Raw genomic sequence first — 23,273 nt, forward strand, 5'->3', positions numbered from 1 at the left:
TAGTTTCAAGACTTTTAAAAATTAATTTAATTATTTTCCTTAAAAAGAATTGATAATTTTAGCTTGTAAATCTCTGTGTGGGCGTGTGGCTTTACGTTGAGTGTTAAAGATTTTACGGTCACTATCATCAATTCATGAACATTTTTATACTAGAAAAAAAAGGATTTGCAATTGAAAATAGAGTGTGTTACCATTAGGTGTATTTTTTGAAAGTATAATGTCTAAAACAGGTACTTTTAAGTTTTAATTACCAAAATACATACTTTTTTACTATTGGTTGAGATAAATGACTGTTTTATCTCTATTGCCTCTTTTTCTCACACACCCCTTATAATTGTTTGTTGTTATTTATATTTATGTAAAAAATAATCGAATAATTATTTTGACACTATAAATTATATAATTTTTTTCTTAATACTTTAATATCCATTTTATATTTTTTTTAATTTAAATTATTTTGTTGTTTAGTGATAAACACATACGTATCCATATAGTAGTGTCCACGTGGACACACATATATGGATATATGCAATTATATAGGTATATATATATATATACACATACATATCCATATATTATTGTACACGTGAACACAAATATATAGATATATATGCATACATATACATATGTATCTATATAATTACATATACATAGACATAATTATATAAATATATATGCATATCCATGTGTATTTATTATAAATAGATGTAAGTATATAAATATAAAGTCAAAAAATGGAAATGAATGAAAAAGGAAAAGGAGGGTAAAAGAGTCAAAAAAATGGGAGTAAAATAACATAAGTCCACCATCTCCAGAAATTGCTTTTTTTAGCAATTATACTTTCAAAAAATACACCTAATAGTAATATTCTCAAGGACATAAGAGTTAAATTTTCATCAACTTTTTCTTCTTCATTTTAGGCAAGATGTAAATTTGAATCCTCTCTTTATATGTACTCGATAAATCTACATTATAATATGTATATATATATATATATATATTGTATATGAGTTTGTGATATTAGATGTATGCATAAAAATGATGAGGACAAAAATTACGAGAATAAGCTAATTTCGCGTGTCTACTTTAAATCACTATCCACTGAGTTTCAAAATTTATCACCAAAACTGCAGATTATGAGAAATGGAGAAGAAGAGGCTGAGATGACTGAATTGAACAAAGATTAAAATGAGAATGAGAGAGAAACAGAGAGGTAGAGAGGTTGACCTTTAGCAATGTAGTTAGAAACATGGTTCAATAGTTGGTATATGGATTTTCATAAGGCATAAAGTTTGTAGGGGAATAGGCTATTTTCCCTGTTCAGCCGTTGTGTTTCTGCAATTTCTCAGTTTCATGAATTTTCTTAGTGTCATAAGAATCCTAGATCTCCAAACTAAGCATAATACATATCTGGGTAGTATTGGCTTGGCTACTTTCTCAAGGAGTACAGTGTGATACACACTGTGCGCGGTGTGGAGCAGAGAAAAAAACAATTAACCACACTCTTTTTGAATGCCCACCTGCTTTACAAACATGGGCATTATCGCAGATACCAACACCCCTCGGAAGTTTTCCAATGACATTGGTTTATTCAAAATTTGATCACCTATTTTGGCGACTCTCAAAAGAGACAAAAAATACACAATTTCCATGGATTGCTTGGTACATTTGGAAGGCAAGAAATGAGAAAGCGTTTTCGAACATTGATATAGATCCACAAATAACTTTAAAAATAGCGGAAATTGAGGCAGAATTATGGGAAGAGGCTCAAATATCCGAATAGGAATTAACATCTACGAATTCTGGTCATACAACGGAATTATCAGTACCATTGGAGTATGATGCATGGTGGTGTTATATTGATGACTCTTGGAAGGATACAGATTAGTTGCAGGTTTAGGGTGGTATTTTTTTAAAGACGGAACTAGGAAAATTACAATGGGAGCACAAAATATAAGGCGTAGTCTTACTTCTCTACATGCAGAGTTGGAAACCCTTATATGGGCTATGCGCTGTATGTTAGAAAATCAAAAGACATCTATAACCTTTGCAACAGACTGTTCGCACGTGGTGAAGATGGTGTATACATCCGAAGAATGACAAGCTTTTAATCTACACTTGGAGGAGATTGTGAAGATGAAGAATATGTTCAACTTTTTATCGATATCGCATATCCCACTTGCAAAAAATTTGAAAGCAGACAACCTAGCAAGAAGTGCTTGAATCTACCCTCACGATATTATTTATGTAAACTCAATACCACCGATTTGGCTTGTCGAACCGTTCTAAATACTTAAGCTGTTGAAAAAAAAAACATATTCTAAACTTCATATAATGTGTATTTTAAGCTTCGTAAATACATATTCTTAATTTCATAGAACATATCGACAATGCAGAATATATTTTTTAAAGCACCTAAAAACATATAAAGAAAAGTAAAGTACAAATTTTAAAATACATCTTTATCTATTATATAAAGAGTGAGCGAAGTCTCACAAGTGTGACACCTAAGCATCTCTTTTTCTACCACATCAGCTTTCAAAAATTTATTTTTAAAAAAGATAAAAAAATATACAATCAAAGATGAATTTAATAATATAATCTATTATATAAAGACTCAGTTGAGTCTCACAAGTTTGACACATAAGCACTTCTTTTTTTGATACATCAGCTTTTGAAAAAATTAATTTTCTCAATCCAAAAAAAATATAATTCATTAGCCATGACACAAGTACAAATGTAGTTTTCATCTCGAAAAGTCACTCTCTTACAATAAAAATGAAATGCATTAAACTTGTAGTGTTACCACTTCGTAAAGGACACCCGAAAAAATTGAACGACGCTAAAATAAATTCGAAGAATCAAGAGCCATAATCATATATTATTATAAAATTGAGCGGCATTCCACCTATTTTTCATCTTTCTCTTACACGCTCAAAGAGCTCCAGAAATCAGATATAGCGCAACTGCAGTAACGTTCATAATCAACATTGTAAAAGAATTAAGGTCTTGAAATAACATATCCAAAATGCAGATTTCTTGTGTTACTTTTGTTTTAGTGATTGTGGCTTTTGGTGTTTCAGATCAGAAAGGTGATCAAATTCATAGATATAATCACTTTACGTGTCTACGAGGAAGCAATGATAACCAATCCTTCCCTCATAGAAAGAGAGCTAGGAACAAGCTGTATGTAGTGTAATTATACTATATATATCAATATTCCTGTTTTATGTATATATACATTAGAAAAACTTTATGAGCCATTAAAATAATTATTTCTTGTTTCCATATTAATTTAGAGTTTTATACGACGTTTTTTGTTGTTCGCAAAACATTGAAAAAACCATAAATAGTTTTTGTTTATTGCATTCATGAAAATTTATGATATCTTTGTATGCGTAATGCTCTGGTGCCTAACAATATTAGGTTTAGAGCAGATGATATAACAAAAGAAGTTAAAGTTTTAGAGGCATTTTGTTTTCTGTTCAATTTCTGTTTATAGTTTTCGTACATCTTTTGTAGATACATAAGACTAACATATAGTGAATGCTTCACTCAATCTAAAATTAGCTATAAAAATTTTTTACGTAGTGCCTTATTTTTCTGTCACATAGACAAAATTCTTTATGTATCAGGAGAATATAATGCCCAAACTTTATCATATTTACTCTATTGACGCTCGAACTTTATATCTTTTAACAGAAAAATGAATATTTAGAAAGAAATTATTGCTTTTAATATTTATTACCCTACGCAGAACTCAAAGGATTTGAGATGAGATTTAAAGCTAAGCTGAAACAAACAAATGCAATATTTGGTATTTTATTGTGTATCGATGAATGTATGTATTTGTTAACTTTATTTCATTAATAAAAAACAGAAAGTATGTAATAAACAGACAAATATATGTCTAATAATAATTTAAAGAGATAACAATAGAAAGTGATTTACGATTATGTAATTCTATCGTGATTTTGAAAATTTAAATTTGCACATATATATATATATATATATATTATTGATAAACTAAACTATTATATATATAAAAATTACCGCGTGTACACGCGGGGTTTTATCTAGTATTATATAAAGAGTGAGTGAAGTCTCACAAGTGTGACACCTAAGCATCTCTTTTTCTACCATATCAGCTTTCAAAAATTTATTTTTAAAAAAGATAAAAAAAATATACAATCAAAGATGAATTTAATAATATACTTTTAAAAGTCTTTAGAATGTAAATTTTCCCTTCTTCATTTATTGTTCGTTCTTCACAAAAAAAATTTTCAAACCATTTGTTCGCTCTTCACATTTCATAATATATCATCAATATTCTTTTATCCCTTCTTCATTCATGTTGTCATCTTGATGTGCTCACTGGTAAAATTGGTTTCCTAACTTTGGCCGTTAATGGATTCACTATCCGATTACATTTTGTTTCACAAAAAAAAACTGTAAGAACCTCTTCTAAAACTTACAAAATTTTGGTTTGAGTCCAGAATTTATAGTTTTACAATAAAATATCTAATATCAAGTTGAAAATACCAATAAAACAAGCTAATTATTGAAACTAAATTAAAAATATATATATAAAAAAACCCACGCATATGCGTGGGTATTCTCCTAGTACTAATAAAAGTTGAAACTATATGCTTCTAAGGGTGTCCACATAGGATTTAAGAAATCAATTTAATTGGTCCATATCAACATTCAAAAATAAGGAAAATTTACAAATTGTAATATTATTGCGGAAAAAAGGAAATTAAGAAGGTGTCCATATATAATTAAAAAAATCAATTTTATTGGTCCACATCAACATTCAAAATTAAAGAAAATTTACAAATTGTAATATTATTGCTGAAAAAGGAAATTAAGAAAGTTTATTAGTCCAATAAATTTTTTTTTATTGGTCCACCTCAACATTGAAAATTGAAAAATGTTTGTATAAATTTTTTATTGGTCCGCCTCAACATTGAAAATTGAAAAATTTCCAAATTCTATTATTTTTTTAAAATTATTAAAAGTAAAGAAATTGTATATAAAATTGATATTAATAATAAAAACCTAAAATAATTAATATTAAAATAGAAAATTTTTTAATTTAAATTAGATATATACACACATATTTAGAGACTCTTACATTAACATCCAATATTTTTGTCACATAATTATAATAATTTTAAGTATTTTTTTCATGTGTGTGCAACCATATAAAATAAACAAAAACAAAAGATAGAGTAAGGTTCACTAAAAAATGATTTCTAAATTTATTACTAATAAAAGTTAAAGCTATATGCCTCTAAGAATGTCCATATATGATTTAAAAATTCAATTCTATTGGTCCATATCAATATTTAAAATAAAGAAATTTTTAAATTATATTGTTAACAAACAAATATAAAAGTTGAAGTTATATACCTCTAAGCACATCCATATAAGATTTAAAATGTCAATTTTATTATTCCACATCAATAACTAAAATTATTTTTTTTTAAATTATAAAATTACATTGTTATTACAAAATAATATAGGAAAAATTGTTAATTAAAACTATTCTAATATTAATGATAGTTAAAGTTATATTATTTTCAAGGCATCCACATCAGCATTTAAAAATTCATTTTTATTTGTATATATCAAAATTATAAATTAAAAAAAGTTTCATAATTCTAATATTATAATTAAAAAATATATAAAAAATAAAGAAATCTCTATTAACAAAAAAAAGCAAATTTCCATTATCACTGTTTAAATCACAAATTTAATTTATTATCTATAAAAAAATATATGATACTTATACAAGTTTAAGTTACTTGATTTTAAAGTTTTTCATGTAGAATGTTAAATAAATAATATTTATGATTTATATCCATCTAATTTTTTTTTTCACATATGCAAAACATATCATCGAAATATGTAATATATTATGCGAAAATATGTAATATTTTTTCTCATGTAATATATCATGCAAAAATGATCAAAAAATTTACATTATATATATATATATTCAATTTGGAATTCAATAGATTAATGTAGAAGTTCTTAGTTTTGAGTTGTTCAATTTGTTATTTCATTTTTATAAATTTGTATGTACTAATTTGTACTGGTTTTCTCTACTGAATTACAATTAGAAGTGGAAATGAATATGATGTAACTGAATATAATCATACAAAAATTATTAAAATAAATAAATACAATAAATTCATTGAAAAATAGATATAACAAGAATAAAAATGAATAAGATGAAAAAACAATTTCATTCTTATTAGAAGAGATGATGTATACTCATTGAAAAATTATTTAAAATTTTACAATTCCAATTGACAAAAATATAATTATTCAAAAATTTTGTGTGATTTTATTCATTTCATATTCAACTATTGTTTTGGTTTCAAATTTAAAGTTGTTATTAAAGAAGTGAATGTATAATATTTTATTATCATGTTAATATTATATTTAAAAAGTAATATTTGATTAATTTGTAAAAATTTTAGTTGGTTTTGGTATATTACCTTATAAGTGTTTGACCAAATAATACATTTTTGAAATATGATATATTGTATATAGATTCAAAACAAAATATATAAAACATCATAATTTACATAAAAATTATTAGATCAACACTATAATATTTTAATATATTATTAAAACACTAATATATATAATTATATCTTAATAAATATAATTAATTGCATATAATTTTTATCAACAAAATATCCACACGCTAACGTGGACGCAAAAACTAGTAGACTATATAAAAAAGCAGAAGACTTATTCTAAATTTCTTAAATCTTACAAAAAAAAGTTCATAATCGGTTTTTCTAAAAACTTGACATGAAAAATTTCATTAACATTTATTTATCTTCATATATATTTATTGCTTTACTTTTTTGAAATATAATTGATATTACATTTTGTATCAAAATAACTTAAATATCAAAATTTCGTTTTAATCTCTCTTGAGTCAAATGGGTTTCCACTAGGAGACCGTCATTAGTGAATTTATATATTTTTTTGGTATGTGAGATTTTTCTATCCCACTTCCATACATAATTCAATAATTGGTTAGGCAGTTTCTGTTTTATTCACATGTTAGGTTATTTGTATGACATTAAATTTTGTAGTAGTTCGACAATATAGGGCAACTGAATCTCATAAATTGTCATGTGAACGCATTCATTGCTCTCTTACTTTTTGCTAACTTATAAAAAACGTACAATAACTAAAAAGAATTATTACATAACTATAGATTTCCTGTAAGAGAATTACCGAAAAAGCTCAAAAAGAAGAAAATAATTAGATTCGCAATCAGAAGCCACACACACTTCACCACCGTCACTAAAGCAAATACACAGATCTAAAAAAAACCCTCCCAATTAATCGCAAAACCCGAAATTGCCCTTGCACCAACCTCAGATTTACGATAATGCCACTTTTCTCCCACCGCTTCACCACCGCATCTTCCTCCTCCTCCACCGCCTCTGCAACTCCTTCCTACTACAGTAAACCCTCGAAGAGCCATAAACCCAACTCTTCTATTTCTGCTTCGTCCCGTGTTCATGTCTCCATTATCTTCTTCTCCCTCGTCTCTGTTTTCATAGGAGTCGCCGGAACTATCTTCGCAATCTCTTCCGCCGGAGGTCCTTCTTCTGTTTATCGATGCGGCGGATCTAAAGACACTTCGCGAGTGTCTGCTTCTAGAAAACTGGGTAGAGACGGTGGTAACGGCGGCGTATTGCCCGGAAGACAAAAGCTTTTAGGTTTCGTCGGGATCCAGACTAGTTTCGATTCCGGTGATCGTCGAGCCGCTTTGAGAAGTACTTGGTTTCCCTCTGACCCTGATGCTCTTCTAAGGTATAACGAAAACTTTGAAATTCTGATTTACAATCTGAAATGCTGGTTATTTCCATCAGTGAGATTCAATCGGTTTCTATAGTTCAGTGTTTGCAATTGTTGGGGAAACTCTTCTGTATCCCAATCTTGTTCTTAGTTGAGTATGATGAAGTGTTACCTCTTGAATCTTAAAGGACCTTATTTTTAGATAAGATTTGAAAATATGGCATGATTGGGTTTTTTCCACCTTCAAAATGTCATAACCTTTTGATGTCAATACGGTACTTAAGCGATCTTAAGTGTTTGATTCATCGGTATCTTGTGTCGAGCATAGGACTTGAGCGGCTTCAGTTTGTGCGGAGAATGCAGCCAGTTACTTGGAAAAGTGTTTGTTCAACCCACAAGCCAATGCAGATTTACTGACATTACTTCCCTTGGCTCTGTTTGCATTCTGCTGATTTCGGAATTGAGTCTGATGTTGTGTTGTGTGTTGACCTGAACTCAGGTTGGAACAAGCGACTGGATTAGCTTTTAGATTTGTCATTGGACGGTCAAAAGATGCTGAGAAGATGGCTGAACTAGAGAAGGAGATAAAAAAATACAGAGATTTTTTGCTTCTTGATGTTGAGGAAGAATATCTACGACTTCCATATAAAACGTACAAAAAATGTTTATTTTGGTCGCTGATCTCTGTTTTTCTGTTTCTTTCATTGTCATCGATGACCGATTCCTGTCTCCTCTTTATAGGTTGGCTTTCTTCAAAGCTGCGTATAAACTCTTTGAAGCTGATTATTATGTCAAAGCCGACGATGACATATATTTGAGACCAGGTATTTTACAGTATTTGAGGCTTTTTTCCTCTGCATCACAATAGTATTCCAATTCCTCTTTATTTGTTGTTGTTCAGATCGGCTTGGGACGCTTCTTGCCAAAGAAAGACTTCATTCGCAGACATACATTGGCTGCATGAAGAAAGGACCAGTTATAACTGACCCTAAACTAAAATGGTACTAAATTGCCTTCTCTTCACCCGTGGCTGTGATTCTGTGCGGAAGCTATCGGTTTTGTTGACAGATATTTAATTTTTCAGGTACGAGAAACAGGGCAATTTGATTGGAAATGAATATTTCTTACATGCTTATGGGCCGATATATGTTCTTTCAGCCGAGATAGTGGCTTCACTTGCAGCAGCTAGGAATGGCAGGTTTGAAATGGTTTTTAATGTACCTCACTTGCAGATTCTGATAGACAACTTTCATTTACTATCGGTCTTTTCCTTCCAGCCTGAGGATGTTTAACAATGAAGATGTTAGCATCGGATCTTGGATGCTTGCAATGGATGTACATCATGAAGACAACCGTGCTTTATGTGATCCTCGTTGTTCCCCAAAGTCCATAGCAGTCTGGGACATTCCCAAATGCTCAGGTAACCTAAATATGGTTTCACGTAATAGCAGTAACAAGAACAAAAGATATCCAACCTTTTCTTCTCAAATCTTTAGGGCTTTGTAACCCGGAGATTCGGTTAAAGGAGCTTCATAAGATGGAAATGTGCTCCAAGAGTCCGACATTGCCTTCCGATGACGTCGATCAGTAGTTTGTTTCAAGAATTTGCCTTGAGACAGTTCTACAGAATATATGATCTCACAAACACTGGAGTTCCAACATCCTTGGAGCTATATAGGGAAAAGATGACTTCATAGTTCTTACATGATCTGATCTTTATAGTTGTTTTTAGATGTACCACATAAATACTCAAGTTTTATATATAGACCGATACCTGAGATCCCTTTTTGTAAAATTAGGTTTATGAGCCCAGTTTAGACACTGGGTGATGATGATACAGATGATACGTAAAAATCTTGTTTGATTTGTAAAAGATATCTCATTCAATATATTATTTGATTTATTTTACATCATGTTAGTGTTCAAAAGGTTATTACCTCAGGGTAGATAAATCATACCCAACACTTGAATATTGAAATATGAAAATCTATCTATATATTTATTTGTGTAGTGATTTGTTTACGTGTCACACTCACAGCGAGTTTTAAGTTGACACAGCGAGTTTTAAGTTTTTTGCTTTCGTGTGAGTTTCAGAATGAGTTTCAGCTGTAAAAAGACCGTTTAGTCATATTTTGTAATTACGTGTCAATTTTTGATTGGTTCTTATCTGCTGATGTGTAAAAAATAACTTAAAACAAACCGTTTTAAATTATTATGGTCTAATGTTTAATTTCATAGTCAATCAAACCGTTTCTAAAATTATATAAAATTGAAATTTAGAAAAAAAATTAATAAAACAGTTTTTTAAAAAAATAACATAACGTTTTTAAAATAAAAAAACAAATATGGAAACTATATCTCTTAATGATTACTATTTTTTATGTTATCGAAATTTTAAAAAAATCTAACAAAAATGTTAAAAAACAAAAAAATTAATGATTACCATTTTTATGTTACCAAAATTTTAAAGAAAAAAATAACAAAAATGTTACAAGAAACAAAAACTGAAATCTATTTAAAAAATAATGGAATGTCCAATCAAACCGTTTTTAAAACTATAAAATCGAAATTTAGAAACAAATAACAGAAAAAGAAAAAAATAATAAATATTGTCTAATGAAATGTTGTTAATTATGATATTTACATTATGATTGATATTGTTAATTATGATATTTACATTATGATTTTAGATTTCTTATCTATATACGACTTCAAACCTCTTTACCATTTTACTAAAATCAAAAGTTTATTTGTAAATTTTGGATTCATCTAATTTAGAACAGAGATGAAAAAAAATTAATACTCTTAAAATCATTTATTTAAAAAATTATATTTGATAGATGGCGTGGACAAATTAAATATTAGTTGATGAAATGAGAATTTATTGCAATATGTTGTAAATTTTAGAGAACACACAGGTTTTTTATAAAGTTTTCGGATTCACGTTCAAATGTGTTGATATGGCCGAGATGGTCTAAGGCGCAGGATTAAGGTTCCTGTCCGAAAGGGCGTGGGTTCAAATCCCACTGTCAACATTTATTGTAAATTTAGCTGCATATCGATTTCCATATTGGTAATTTTATTATTTACTAGGTGACTCGTTCCTTCTATGTGGGTAATGAATGGGTATGAATAATTTAATATTACTTTTAAATTCTCTTAATTGAGTAACGTGATATTTTAATTAGTTTTAAATTTTGTTGTGTAAAAATATAAGAGCAAAATATGAGTTTTCACCACGACACCACCTATGCGATCTACCACCACCATCACAGAGATCTGTGATCATATCTTATTTGTTGCATTGATTCTCTCTATCTTGAACTTTAGCAACCTTTTACCTCTTCGAGGCTGTGATACTATTTAACTTTATTATTTTCAATTTGCTTGAGGAACAAAATTGAAAATACAATAATGGAAATACAAAAGAGAGTATGAAGCATTGATTGCTAGTCTAAAATTGGCGCTCGGAATCGAGGTCGAAAGATAAGAGCTTTCTGCGACTCTCAGCTTATGGCGAACAGTTCAACGGAGAGTATAAAGCCAAGGACAGAAGAATGGAAGCTTATTTCAAGCTCATCCAGAACCTGGTAAAACAATTCGATGAATTCAAACTAACTCGGATTCCCAAGGTGAAAATGCTTTGGCAGACGCTTTAGCAGCTTTCGCCTCGACATCACATCCTGATCTGAGAAGGACGATCCCTGTCAAATTTATCGAACGATCAAGCATCGAAGTAATAGAAGGAGTTCAACTAATCGATCCCCCAAAAGAAGGGCCCGAGCCCGAGAACAACGACAAAGCAACAACAATGGAAGAGAACACCTCGTCAGCAGAACCGGAATATGGTACGACAAAGAATGGCTCAGAGCAATTCGCGTTTACATTGCCAACGGTGAGATCCCATCCATTAAATGGGAAGCTTGTAAGCTAAAGGTCCAGGCCGCGGGATACATTCTCATCCGAGTCGAAGTCTTCAAGTGGAGGTTCTCGATACCAGTGATGACGTGCGTAGAAGGAGCCAAGGCGAGGAAAATAATGCATGGAGTGCATAGCGTCGCATGCGGAAATCACTTCAGCAGGTCTCTAGCAATCAAGATAAAACGACATGGCTACTACTGGCCAACATAAGTAAAAGATTGCGAGAGGTTCACCATGAAGTGCGAAAAGTGCCAACGATACCAGCCGACCATACACCAACGAACTGAGCTGTTATAATCAATCTCATCGCCTTACCTCTTCATGAGATGGTCGATGGATATCATCGGGCTCCTTCACAGATTGAAGCATAAGCCATTCCTACTGGTGCTTATTGATTACTTCTCAAAGTGGGTTGAAGCAGATTCTTATGCAAGCATAAAAGACGCCCAGGTCGAACACTTCGTCTGGAAAAACATCATCTGCCGGCATGAGATTCCCTATGAGATAGTTACTGACAGCGGATCACAATTCATCTTTACCCGTTTTGAAGCTTTCTGCAAAAAATAGAAAATTCGCTTAAATATGTCAACACCGAGATACCCTTAAGGAAACGGGCAGGCTGAGACGGCCAACAAGACAATCTTAGACGGGTTGAAGAAATGGCTGGAAGCTAAGAAGGGACGATGGGCAGACAAGCTAGAACGGGTCCTCTGATCATACCGAATGACTCCACGCCGAGCCACCGGAGAAACGCCGTTCGTCCTCGTTTATGGAACTGAATATGTAATTCCTCTCGAAGTGGACTTACCCGGAATACGACAAAAACTTTTATCCGGACGGAAAAGCTTGAACCACTTGATGATGCTGGACGAGCTCAACTTAATCAACGAGAAGCACGACCAAGCCTTAGTTCAGTCTCAGAATTATCAGCAAAAAAGGGTAAGATATTATAACAAGAACGTCCGAAGCCGAAGATTCCAAGAAGGAGAGCTGGTTCTCATAATAGTATTCTAAAACACTGCCGAAAGAAACGCAGGAAAGCTCGGAGCAAATTGGGAAATACCTTACAAAATCACTAAGGTGGTTTGCCCAGGGGTCTACAAACTCACAACAATAGCGAACGAAGAAATCCCGAGATCGTGAAACACCATGCACCTGAAGAAGTACTATCACTGAAGGCACGCCGTGACAACCATAAACTACAGACAGCTTGATCCCTGTAAAAGGTACGTAGGCAGCACATCCTCGTATGGGTTCAGCTGTCCCCCTTCCTAAAATGGGGGGGGGAGTGGGTACGTATACATATACTTACATCTTTTCGATAGATTTTGGCTCATTTACTTAAGCCATTACTAGCTCATCTTTTACGTAGATTTTCGACCAAAATTTTAATATCATCTTGCTTCGGCAAACGTTTCACATATCCATTATTTTTGCTTCAAAAAGAATACTCTACTACTTCGCTTCGGCGAAATCTTTCTCACTCTGAACAAAAGCTTTGCTTCGGCAAAAAGATACTTATCTTACTCTTCGACGAGACAACATTTAGAAACTTTACATTTCGTCTCATTTCTGGCCACAACAAGACAATATAAACAAAATTCTCTATAGGATTTTACAACATTTCCTAGGACATGGGTGCAACAGACATCCTCTACGGATAAAAATAAAGTGTGCTATAAAAATTCTAGAAAAAAACGCATTGGTCGCATTAATTCACTATAGTACACGAGAACATAAGTCAAGACTACATCCCATTCCCTAAAAGCCGAAGAGAATTCTAAAAAAACTACCTAAACATTTTATTAAGGAAACGCCGGTCCTTAATCATATTTCAAAGAGAACTATTCAACCTTATCACTCTAAAGTTCATCTCAATTTTTGGCTCGTCGACAAAGAACTCTGCTTTAACACCTCGTCACGATAAAAACTTTATCTCTTAAAGCTTAAACACTTCGGAACATACAATTGATTTCACTAGTTGCAACTCAGAGAAGACCCATTTGATCCTCAACTTGTCGTCAAAGAATTCTGATCCAAAAAAAATCATCATTATAAGGCTCTATCTTACAAAAATGCTTCGGTACCAATACGAAGACTTCTAAGAAATAGCTAAGGCAAAATCAACGAAATCATTATTCAAAAAGAATGGTTGGATAAAGCCATCTAGGCACAAGGTCCAAAGGATAATAAAAACAAACAAAACAAACATGAAACGTGAAACCAGTAAGCCTCGAGAACTTTGCCGTTTCTTCACGGTTTTGCAACACTTAAGCACGAGCTGCTTCGTAACGGCTCGAATCGATGGCTAAATTTGTAACAGACCTCGCCATCTTTGTCTTCAAAGTTAACAAGTTGGGGGGCTAACAGCTGCGGTCGGTTTCCATCCCAACAAGTTTACCCACCTCTGAAAAAAACTAAGTGTTTGAGATATTGTGTCAAGCTATGATCCAAGCTACGCCCCTTTTCCTTAATGGGCCAAGCCCCGTTGAGGTGCAAGTTGGGTCGACCCGCGGAGAGAGAGAAAGTGGGCCAAGCCCTGTTGATGTGTAAGTTGGGCCGAGTTGCGAGAAAGAGCAAGTGGGCCAAGCTGAAAAAGGGAAATGAAGGGCGAGCCGCGTTGCAAGATGTTTGGGCCGAGCCGAATGATGTTCAACATTTAGCAGGCCTAGCCGCGGAGGAAAAAGCCCATGAAAAACCCCAAGCGAGATGTTAAGGCAGCAGCCGCCCGAGGGTGATAAGGCTAGGCGGTTCCTAAACTCTGTATAAATAGTGGCTGTGGACAATTCATTATGTAACTTTTGCAATCCTAAGCAAAAAGACTAAACTTTTTTACATCAATAAACCATTCTTTTGATCTTGTGTTCTTGCGAGGAAACCCTAGAGATTTCAGATCCCCCTAAATTCTGTTACAAGTTTCGATTGTGCGACTTTTGGCTCACACAACTGATTTTTTTATTCGGCCATCTCTGTCAGAGCAATCCGGTATGAAGCCTTATAGATCAGAGCTGTACCAGGATAGAACTCAATTGTAAACGGGTTGCACATGTGATAAACCCATTAGCGCCTTAAACACATCAGTGAATTCACTTACAACCCGGGATGTTGCTCAACTCTGCATCCGGTCTTACTTCAGTGATCATGATCGTAGGCAGGTACGCCTCACGCCCCTTCTCAATCATCCGCTCAGCCTGCTTTATCGACAATTAGGCTTTGATAACACCGGATTTTGACCATTTTTATAGATCACTTTAATATCTTTTACAGGTGTTTTTACTCCATTTTCAAAGGTTTTCAAAGGATTTCTATGTTTCCGGATTTTAAAAGACTTTTTAGGTAATTTGGGATAAAGAGGCACAAATTGGAACAAAAAGACTCTTTTGGATAAATGCAGACCATCAGAACTCTCATGTAGAGACGAAGACCTTCTCATCGTCTGATCACCCTCAAAATTGGACAACTTATAGAAGAATCAACCAGCTTTCAAATGCACTTGGTTTGGAGACATTCCAACGGTTGGATCTCAAGATATTCCATTAGCCCCGGAGCCACTCGAAGACAGCCAGCAAGTCACGCGACCGCGGCCAACAGCCTATTTCCCACAGTCAGAAGCCTCCCGACCGCAGCCAACCACTAAATCCCCGCGGTCACGTCACTCCCAACCGCGGCCATCAAGCTCCGAATTAAAGCCCATATTTCTGAAGCGCAAAGTCATTCTCAGCCTCAATTCCGGAACCCTAGAGACCATGGAGTATTGAAGACTATAAATACTTGTCATTTAGGTCGTTTTTATAGAGAACCCTTCGTACTTTACAGAAACCCTTTTCCTTTAGCCGTTTTTTATGCGGTTTTTGTAGAAGATTGTTCAAGTCCGAGTTCTTCAATAGAGAAGCTTTCTTCATCTATTTTCTTTACTGTTTTTCATTACTTTTATTAAAACCAATGATGATGTCGACCTCAGCCATGTCTGAGTAGATCCCGAGTTGGGCTTAGTGTTCCCGAAAGGGGCTCTCATAATCGATTAAGACATCTAGGTTTATAGATCTGGGATTTCAACTTTGTTCTCTGTTTATTCTTGTTCTTATTGCATGTATGCTTGATTGATCACCTAGTATCTGATCTAGATAGTTAGTGTTGCGAAAGTTTTCATTAAGTATCAGCCCTAGAATGAAACAGGCGATTTTTCCGTAGGAGTGGAAACCTACCTGCGGCGAGATCGTGAGTATTGACGAGTCTTGTGCAGCTCTTGCGTTCTCTCCCTTCCAGGGCCAGAGTGGAAACCTACTGGTCAGGGTTGCGAGAAACAGTTGGTTATGATCACGACAGTGACGTAGTCATACCGCCGTACTCTAGCTCTAGAACCCTATAAATCGATATCCGTCAAGCCCAATCTATCTACCCTAGTGTTAAAACCGATTATGATCCCTTAGAATTCCCAAAAGCTCAGCGTTTTTAGTCATAGTTTGCCAACCAATCGATTTTTACTTGCTTATTTAGATCTGCATTTTAATTTACTTCAGTTCGATATTTTACTCGCTTTACTTGCTTTCCATTCGATTTTTCTACTTGCTTTCTAGGATAGATTTATTTGTTTTCTTTTGTTTTAGTTTAATTCGTGACAAACAACCAACCTTTAAAAACCAATCTAGTCTAGACATAAAGTTAAAAACCGTAGAAGAATACTAGGCACACAAATCTCTGTGGATTCGATCCCTAAATACTACAACTGATTAGCTGTGCACTTGCGGCTTTTATTTGTTTTGTTAAGGGTAAAACTTGTTCCCTCACGCAGTTGACACGACATCAAGTTTCTCCGTAAGTTTTAAACTTTCCTTGCGTGCAAAACAAGAAAGGTAAGTTCCCGTAAACTTAAAAATTCCCGGAAATTCTCCGTTTTTGCTACAAAAACGCTTTTTAAAGAAAAGAAACACACATTTTGGATCAAAACTCCTTTTTCTCTTCTCTTCCAAAAGATTTGGAGATTTAGGAGATAGAACACATTTTTCAATTCTTGAACTTTTTAAGAAGTTCTTGGCCCAAACTTCACTCTTTTTCAAAGCTGATTTCAATTCTGCCATCAAATCTCTCTTTCCAACAAGGTATGAACCTCAAACTCGCCATTTTTACTTGATTTTAGAACTTAGGTTTTCTTAAAAAAACCCAAATCGTGATCTATTGATGGTGGAAATAGCTTAAGAACAATAGATTATCCTTTTAGGTTATCTAAAAATCGTTTTTAACACCTAGCTTAAGAGGAATTGAGATTTTTGAAACTTGGATTCTACATGCTTTATAAAAATCGAATTTGGAACAGCAAAATTGATTAATCTGATTAAGTCTTGTGTGATTAGTGATTAGTATTGGGTAATATTTATATTTTACATGGAAATTGCTCATAAAAACCGATTTTTAGAAGATTTCTATGTTGAGAACATCAAAAATCCGAATCTAGTCATGAACTACTTGATTTCTTTGATTTAATGTCAATTCTGCTTGCTCATGGTTTTAATTAATCTCTTAAAGTAGTATTAGTATAACTGATCTTAATGTGTTAAAATCAGCATCCATGTTCACTCTTTTTCCAAAAATCAATTCGTTTTGCAGAAAAATGGAACAAACCAGATCCCGAAGAAGCCGTCGCACTGGTGACAGCTCTGAGGACATTCTCGATGATGCTACTCTAGGAGAGTACATGCTGAACCAAGCCAGACCGAGAAGAAGAAACTATGTGATGAGATTGCTCCAGCACTCAAGAGAAACACGAGCAGCTCCCGAGCCACCACAGATTCGATACATTGGCAGGGAGACAAACCCGAGAGTGGACTATGCAATATGTTTCAAGAAGCTGAACATCAAACCCACGCCTTGCATTGATTATCATACACTTGAGATGCTTGGAATCAGAGAGGATGTGATCTGGTACATCGATGCACTTAAGCTGAGACCCTACATGGAGCTGAACCTTCCGACTTATCCTGAGCTAGTCCGCGAGTTCTTAGCAACTATTATACTCCACCACACGAAGAGGAGGAACCCCAGAGCATCAGATGGCATCCTGTCATTGTCTATCCGCGGACAGCCTTACTCGTTCACCATTTCTGAGCTCTGCGAAGCTCTTAAGCTTCCATACACCGATGACATTTACCTTGAAGATGAACCCGATCTTAACTTGTGGAGAGAGATGGGTCATGGAGTCTATGATAGCGAGAGATCCAAGTCAGCCCTTCTTACTCATCCCGCAGTGAGAGTTGTGCACAAACTCTTAGCACACACGATTTTCTCTAGAGCCAACATGGGATGTGTTTTGAAGACTGAGCTCATTACACTTCAGATTTCGTTTATGGACGACCCACGACTTTCTTGCTTTGCCTGGATCATAGCACAGAACATGGTCAAGGTGAAGCATGATTTACATGGTTGCGAGGACGCTACTCCAGCTTACGGGAGTGCTATTACAGCGATACTACAGGCTTTAGGATTTGATTTCTCATCTGATGATCCACTTCCCGATGTCTGGTATGACCTACTTTATCTCTCTCGCAATCATACTATCTCTCGTGCCGCTTTCGATCCAGACAGGTTTGGCTAAAAGTATTGCACTGGCACTGAGGAGCACCGAGTCAGCTTGCCTTCACCAACAGTCCCGAGATTGTGTAACGGAGGACGTCCGCGATGGACTCCGGAACCCGATGATATATTCATAAATTGCATCATTTAATGTACATATTCTAGTCCAAATAATGTCTCATTTGCATGCATTTTAGGTCTTTAGTCATTGTTTTAGGACTTAGGAGATTGCATTAGGTCCAAGAGAGTTTTGCATGTTTTGGAGTGTTAAACAGGTGCTTTTGGAGTTTATTTGGAGTGGAGGATGTGATTCAGATGAAGAAATGGAGTTGAAATTATCAAAAATGGTGAAAAGGAGCAATTTTGGGTTTCTCGGTAAAATGATGTACTGATGGCCAAAGATTCTCGGCCAAAATCCTTCCCGCGGGTAGCTCTCTCGGCCAAAAACACGTACCGCGGTCAAGTCTCTCGGCCAAAAATCCCGAGTGCAGATACATTTCCAAAATCGCGTCACCGGAAGATCTTTCCGGCGGATTCAGCTTACATGGTCTTCTTCAATGTTGGAGATAATTGAGTCAAGAACCCAGGACAGGTTGAATCAGGGCATTTGGAGCACTGAGCTGAAAGATACGGTCACCGGAAGACAGACCTCTCTCGCATCCATTCCGGAGCAATCCGATACTCCTGAATGATCGCCTGTCCGGGGAACCTTCCAGTCCGATTCAGATGTCGGGTGCTTCATCAAATTTGGAGAAGATTGGATCACGTTTCCAGAACAGGTCGAATCATAGGATTTGGAGGCGTGAGTAGAGAGTTAAGCTCACCGGATGGCACCCCTGTCTCGCTACCGTATTGGACCGACCCGATGAGCTCCGAAGATTGCGAAGTACGATGCACTTCCAGACCGATTCAGTCTACCGGTCCGTCATCAAGATTTTAGATATTTGAATCCTATTTCCAGAACGTTTGAGATCATTCAATTTGAAGCCATGAGCAAGAAGATAACGTTTCCGGAATGGACACATGTCTAGAAGCCTCTTTCTGACTGTGTCAATGTACTGCAAAGATGAGCCCTCCGGAGAACCTTCTACTTCCCACGCGCTGATGGTTTCTTCACCAAAGTTCGAAATATTTAAGTTGTATTTCCAATGCAGTAGAAATCATGCCATTTGGAGCCATATCCTGGAAGTTACTCTCCCCTCAATGCAAAGTGGTCCGAGAAGGCTTAGGCTGTGCGATACGGTACTGCGACTTGATTAACTCGCACCCATGAATATTCAACGCTCTGGAAACAAGTTGAGACTTTAGAGATGAGTGTAAGGAGACTCTGAGCAAGGTAGAGACTTCCAGAATCAAATTTGAGTAAGTCCACAATGCTGTGCAAGATAGACCTGCGAGTTGGACATGAAGTGGAACCATGTAGCACATGTGTTCGCAAATTACACCGACTTGGGCATGCAACTTGGACAAGGAAGTGACCATCTCGCACACATATTATCTCCATAATGCGTCCTAGTTGTGCGAGTTGAAGAGAAGGAAGCCTGAGCAGCACAAACATTCGCTGTTTACACCTAGATAGACATGCGGCTGAGGCTGAGGGATTTATGGCGCACAAGGCTGCTTCTATAGCTGTGCGACTTGGGCCTGCAACTTGGGAAGCACCTGACCATGTCGCACACCAGCCACCAGACCCAACTGAGCCGGGTTAGTACCCAGTTTGTCCTGGGCTGACCCGGTCCATTAGCACTTAGTATATATAACTTTTTGGAGAAAACCCTAAACATCTTATCTTCTACTTAGTTTTCTCTCTAGTTTTCTTTCCTTTTTAGTGTAAAAACGTTTTTGATTAAGAGATATCTGAAGGGATTTGATCATTCCAAAGCTGTTTCTTATCATCTCATCATCTCATTTCTGCTTCTAATCATGATCAACATCATCTCTTGCAAAAGATTAGATGTGTTCTTCATGATTAGTGAGTAGTCATCTTTTAAGCTTCTAGGTGTGTAGATTAGGGTGCTTAGATGTTTGATTTATGATGTTTGGGGACTATATTCTCATTTCATTTCCTTAGTTAGCTGTTCCTAATGCTAGATCTTTTCACATCACTCTGGTCTAGAGCTTAGGCAAATCTCCACCCACAAGGTGTTTGATGAAATGCCTGAATGAAAGCTAACTAAGGGTTTATGCATTAATGCCATGGGAATGTTTGTTAATTGCATAAATGACATATTAGAACTGTTTTTTAATGCTCATTAGTTCATATTTCACAAATGGGAATTTGGTTTGAAAGTGGATTAGTGTAGAGATTAATGCCTTCATGAGAGGATTAGTCTAGATTAGAGTTCTAAGTTGAAATGTTTGACATCATTTGATTGCTTGCTATGTCTTTCTGTGTAAGATTCAGTCTTCTTGGTTGAGAGATTGTTTGGTCACTATTTAGGCTTGATGCATTATGCTTGTTTATTGCTTGATTATATCTAATGGTTGTTAGACTTGATTAAGTGATTAGCAAAGGGATTATTGTCATGGGAATGAATTAATCTGCTTTTGAAGTCTAGACTAAAGAGTAACTTGCATTGCATTATTGTTCTTAGCATCATGAATTGATATCTACAGCACTCCAATCAATGATCACATCTAGAGGTTTATCTTTTATCATTTGCTTAATCATCATCACTTTGTTTTGTTACTTGCTTAGTTCATTAATCATTGCTTGTTTGTTCCTTGTTTATATTTTCACTTTTTACTTGTCACCAAATCTTTGTTGTTTCACTTGACTTAAGAACTTGTCTTATAAACTAGTGCCTAACAACCACACATATGGATTGACACCCCTTATACTACATTGACAAGGGGATTCAGTTGGGTCTGGTGGCTGGTGTGCGACATGGTCAGGTGCTTCCCAAGTCGCAGGCCCAAGTCGCACAGCTATAGAAGCAGCCTTGTGCGCCATAAATCCCTCAGCCTCAGCCGCATGCCTATCTAGGTGTAAACAGCGAATGTTTGTGCTGCTCAGGCTTCCTTCTCTTCAACTCGCACAAATAGGACGAATTATGGAGATAATATGTGTGCGAGATGGTCACTTCCTTGCCCAAGTCGCATACCCAAGTTGGTGTAATTTGCGAACACATGTGCTACATGGTTCCACTTCATGTCCAACTCGCAGAGTGGACTTACTCAAATTTGATTCTGGAAGTCTCTACCTTGCTCAGAGTCTCCTTACACTCATCTATAAAGTCTCAACTTGTTTCCAGAGTGTTGAATATTCATGGGTGCGAGTTAATCAAGTCGCAGTACCGTATCGCACAGCCTAAGCCTTCTCGGACCACTTTGCATTGAGGGGAGAGTAACTTCCATAATATGGCTCCAAATGGCATGATTTCTACTGCATTCGAAATAAAACTCAAATATTTCGAACTTTGGTGAAGAAACCATCAGCGCGTGGGAAGTAGAAGGTTCTCCGGAGGGCTCATCTTTGCAGTACATTGACACAGTCAGAAAGAGGCTTCTAGACATGTGTCCATTCCGGAAACGTTATCTTCTTGCTCATGGCTTCAAATTGAATGATCTCAAACGTTCTGGAAATAGGACTCAAATATCTAAAATCTTGATGACGGACCGGTAGACTGAATCGGTCTGGAAGTGCATCGTACTTCGCAATCTTCGGAGCTCATCGGGTCGGTCCAATACGGTAGCGAGACAGGGGTGCCATCCGGTGAGCTTAACTCTCTACCTACGCCTCCAAATCCTATGATTCGACCTGTTCTGGAAACGTGATCCAATCTTCTCCAAATTTGATGAAGCACCCGACATCTGAATCGGACTGGAAGGTTCCCCGGACAGGCGATCATTCAGGAGTATCGGATTGCTCCGGAATGGATGCGAGAGAGGTCTGTCTTCCGGTGACCGTATCTTTCAGCTCAGTGCTCCAAATGCCCTGATTCAACCTGTCCTGGGTTCTTGACTCAATTATCTCCAACATTGAAGAAGACCATGTAAGCTGTATCCGCCGGAAAGATCTTCCGGTGACGCGATTTTGGAAATGTATCTGCACTCGGGATTTTTGGCCGAGAGACTTGACCGCGGTACGTGTTTTTGGCCGAGACAGCTACCCGCGGGAAGGATTTTGGCCGAGAATCTTCGGCCATCAGTACATCATTTTGCCGAGAAACCCAAAATTGCTCCTTTTCACCATTTTTGATAATTTCAACTCCATTTCTTCATCTGAATCACATCCTCTACTCCAAATAAACTCTAAAAGCACCTGTTTAACACTCCAAAACATGCAAAACTCTCTTGGACCTAATGCAATCTCCTAAGTCCTAAAACAATGCCTAAAGACCTAAAATGCATGCAAATGAGACATGATTTGGACTAGAATATGTACATTAAATGATGCAATTTATGAATATATCAACTCCCCCACACTTATCCTTTGCTTGTCCTCAAGCAAAAAGGAACAAATGAGAGGAAAAGGTTGAATGCATTGGGAGCTCATTTTTCCTTTGAAAGAGAGAAGTGACCACTAAGAGAATTCAAGTTCATGCTCAATATGGAATGCAAGACCATACTCTGATGTATCAACTCAACTCAACAGTAATCTCCACAAGTTCTCTTATTCCTCAACTCTTTGACATTCATTAAGCTCTTTACCAAGTGGATCAAATGATGCAATGTTCAAACAAGCAAAGTTTGGCTAGGGTGAGGTAATGAGACTAAAATGATCTCATCAGCGCCTGAGTGGGTTCAATGCAGCAAGGGGATCTCTCTATGAATGATCAAACTTTGGCAGAATGCTAAAGGTAAAAAGCAACCTATGCATACAAGGGCAAGGACTCATCCCACCCCACACTCTACTCAAAGGTTTCTCACTTGCTCAACCTCTCAAAAACCTCACTTTCCACACTCATTTTCCTCTCACTAGGGGACTCACTTTTCATTTTCACACT

General features: G+C 35.7%; 1 protein-coding gene and 1 non-coding gene across 2 annotated transcripts; both read left to right on the forward strand.

Annotated features, from left to right (window-relative positions):
• Window positions 1–7,278: 7,278 nt before the first annotated feature.
• On the forward strand, window positions 7,279–9,673 carry LOC18025732 (probable beta-1,3-galactosyltransferase 12). Its single transcript, XM_006408787.2, has 7 exons — window positions 7,279–7,851; window positions 8,336–8,488; window positions 8,578–8,660; window positions 8,738–8,837; window positions 8,921–9,034; window positions 9,114–9,256; window positions 9,333–9,673. Exons 1-7 carry the CDS (start codon window positions 7,424–7,426, stop codon window positions 9,425–9,427), a joined length of 1,116 nt encoding a protein of 371 aa, XP_006408850.1. The 5' UTR covers window positions 7,279–7,423; the 3' UTR covers window positions 9,428–9,673.
• A 1,117-nt stretch (window positions 9,674–10,790) lies between these two features.
• On the forward strand, window positions 10,791–10,871 carry TRNAL-AAG. Its single transcript has one exon. It is a non-coding gene; the product is annotated as a tRNA-Leu (tRNA).
• The last annotated feature ends 12,402 nt before the right edge of the window (window positions 10,872–23,273 follow it).

The sequence above is a fragment of the Eutrema salsugineum genome, unplaced genomic scaffold (genome assembly GCF_000478725.1).
Source record: "Eutrema salsugineum unplaced genomic scaffold, Eutsalg1_0 scaffold_12, whole genome shotgun sequence".
NCBI lineage: Eukaryota > Viridiplantae > Streptophyta > Magnoliopsida > Brassicales > Brassicaceae > Eutrema > Eutrema salsugineum.

Bases quoted from the DNA above. Each gene is read 5' to 3' on its own strand.
- LOC18025732 (XM_006408787.2), top strand. From the start codon at position 7,424: ATGCCACTTTTCTCCCACCGCTTCACCACCGCATCTTCCTCCTCCTCC. The intron at 9,035-9,113 runs GTTTGAAATGGT...TTTTCCTTCCAG, and splicing joins GCAGCAGCTAGGAATGGCAG to CCTGAGGATGTTTAACAATG. The intron at 9,257-9,332 runs GTAACCTAAATA...TCAAATCTTTAG, and splicing joins GGACATTCCCAAATGCTCAG to GGCTTTGTAACCCGGAGATT.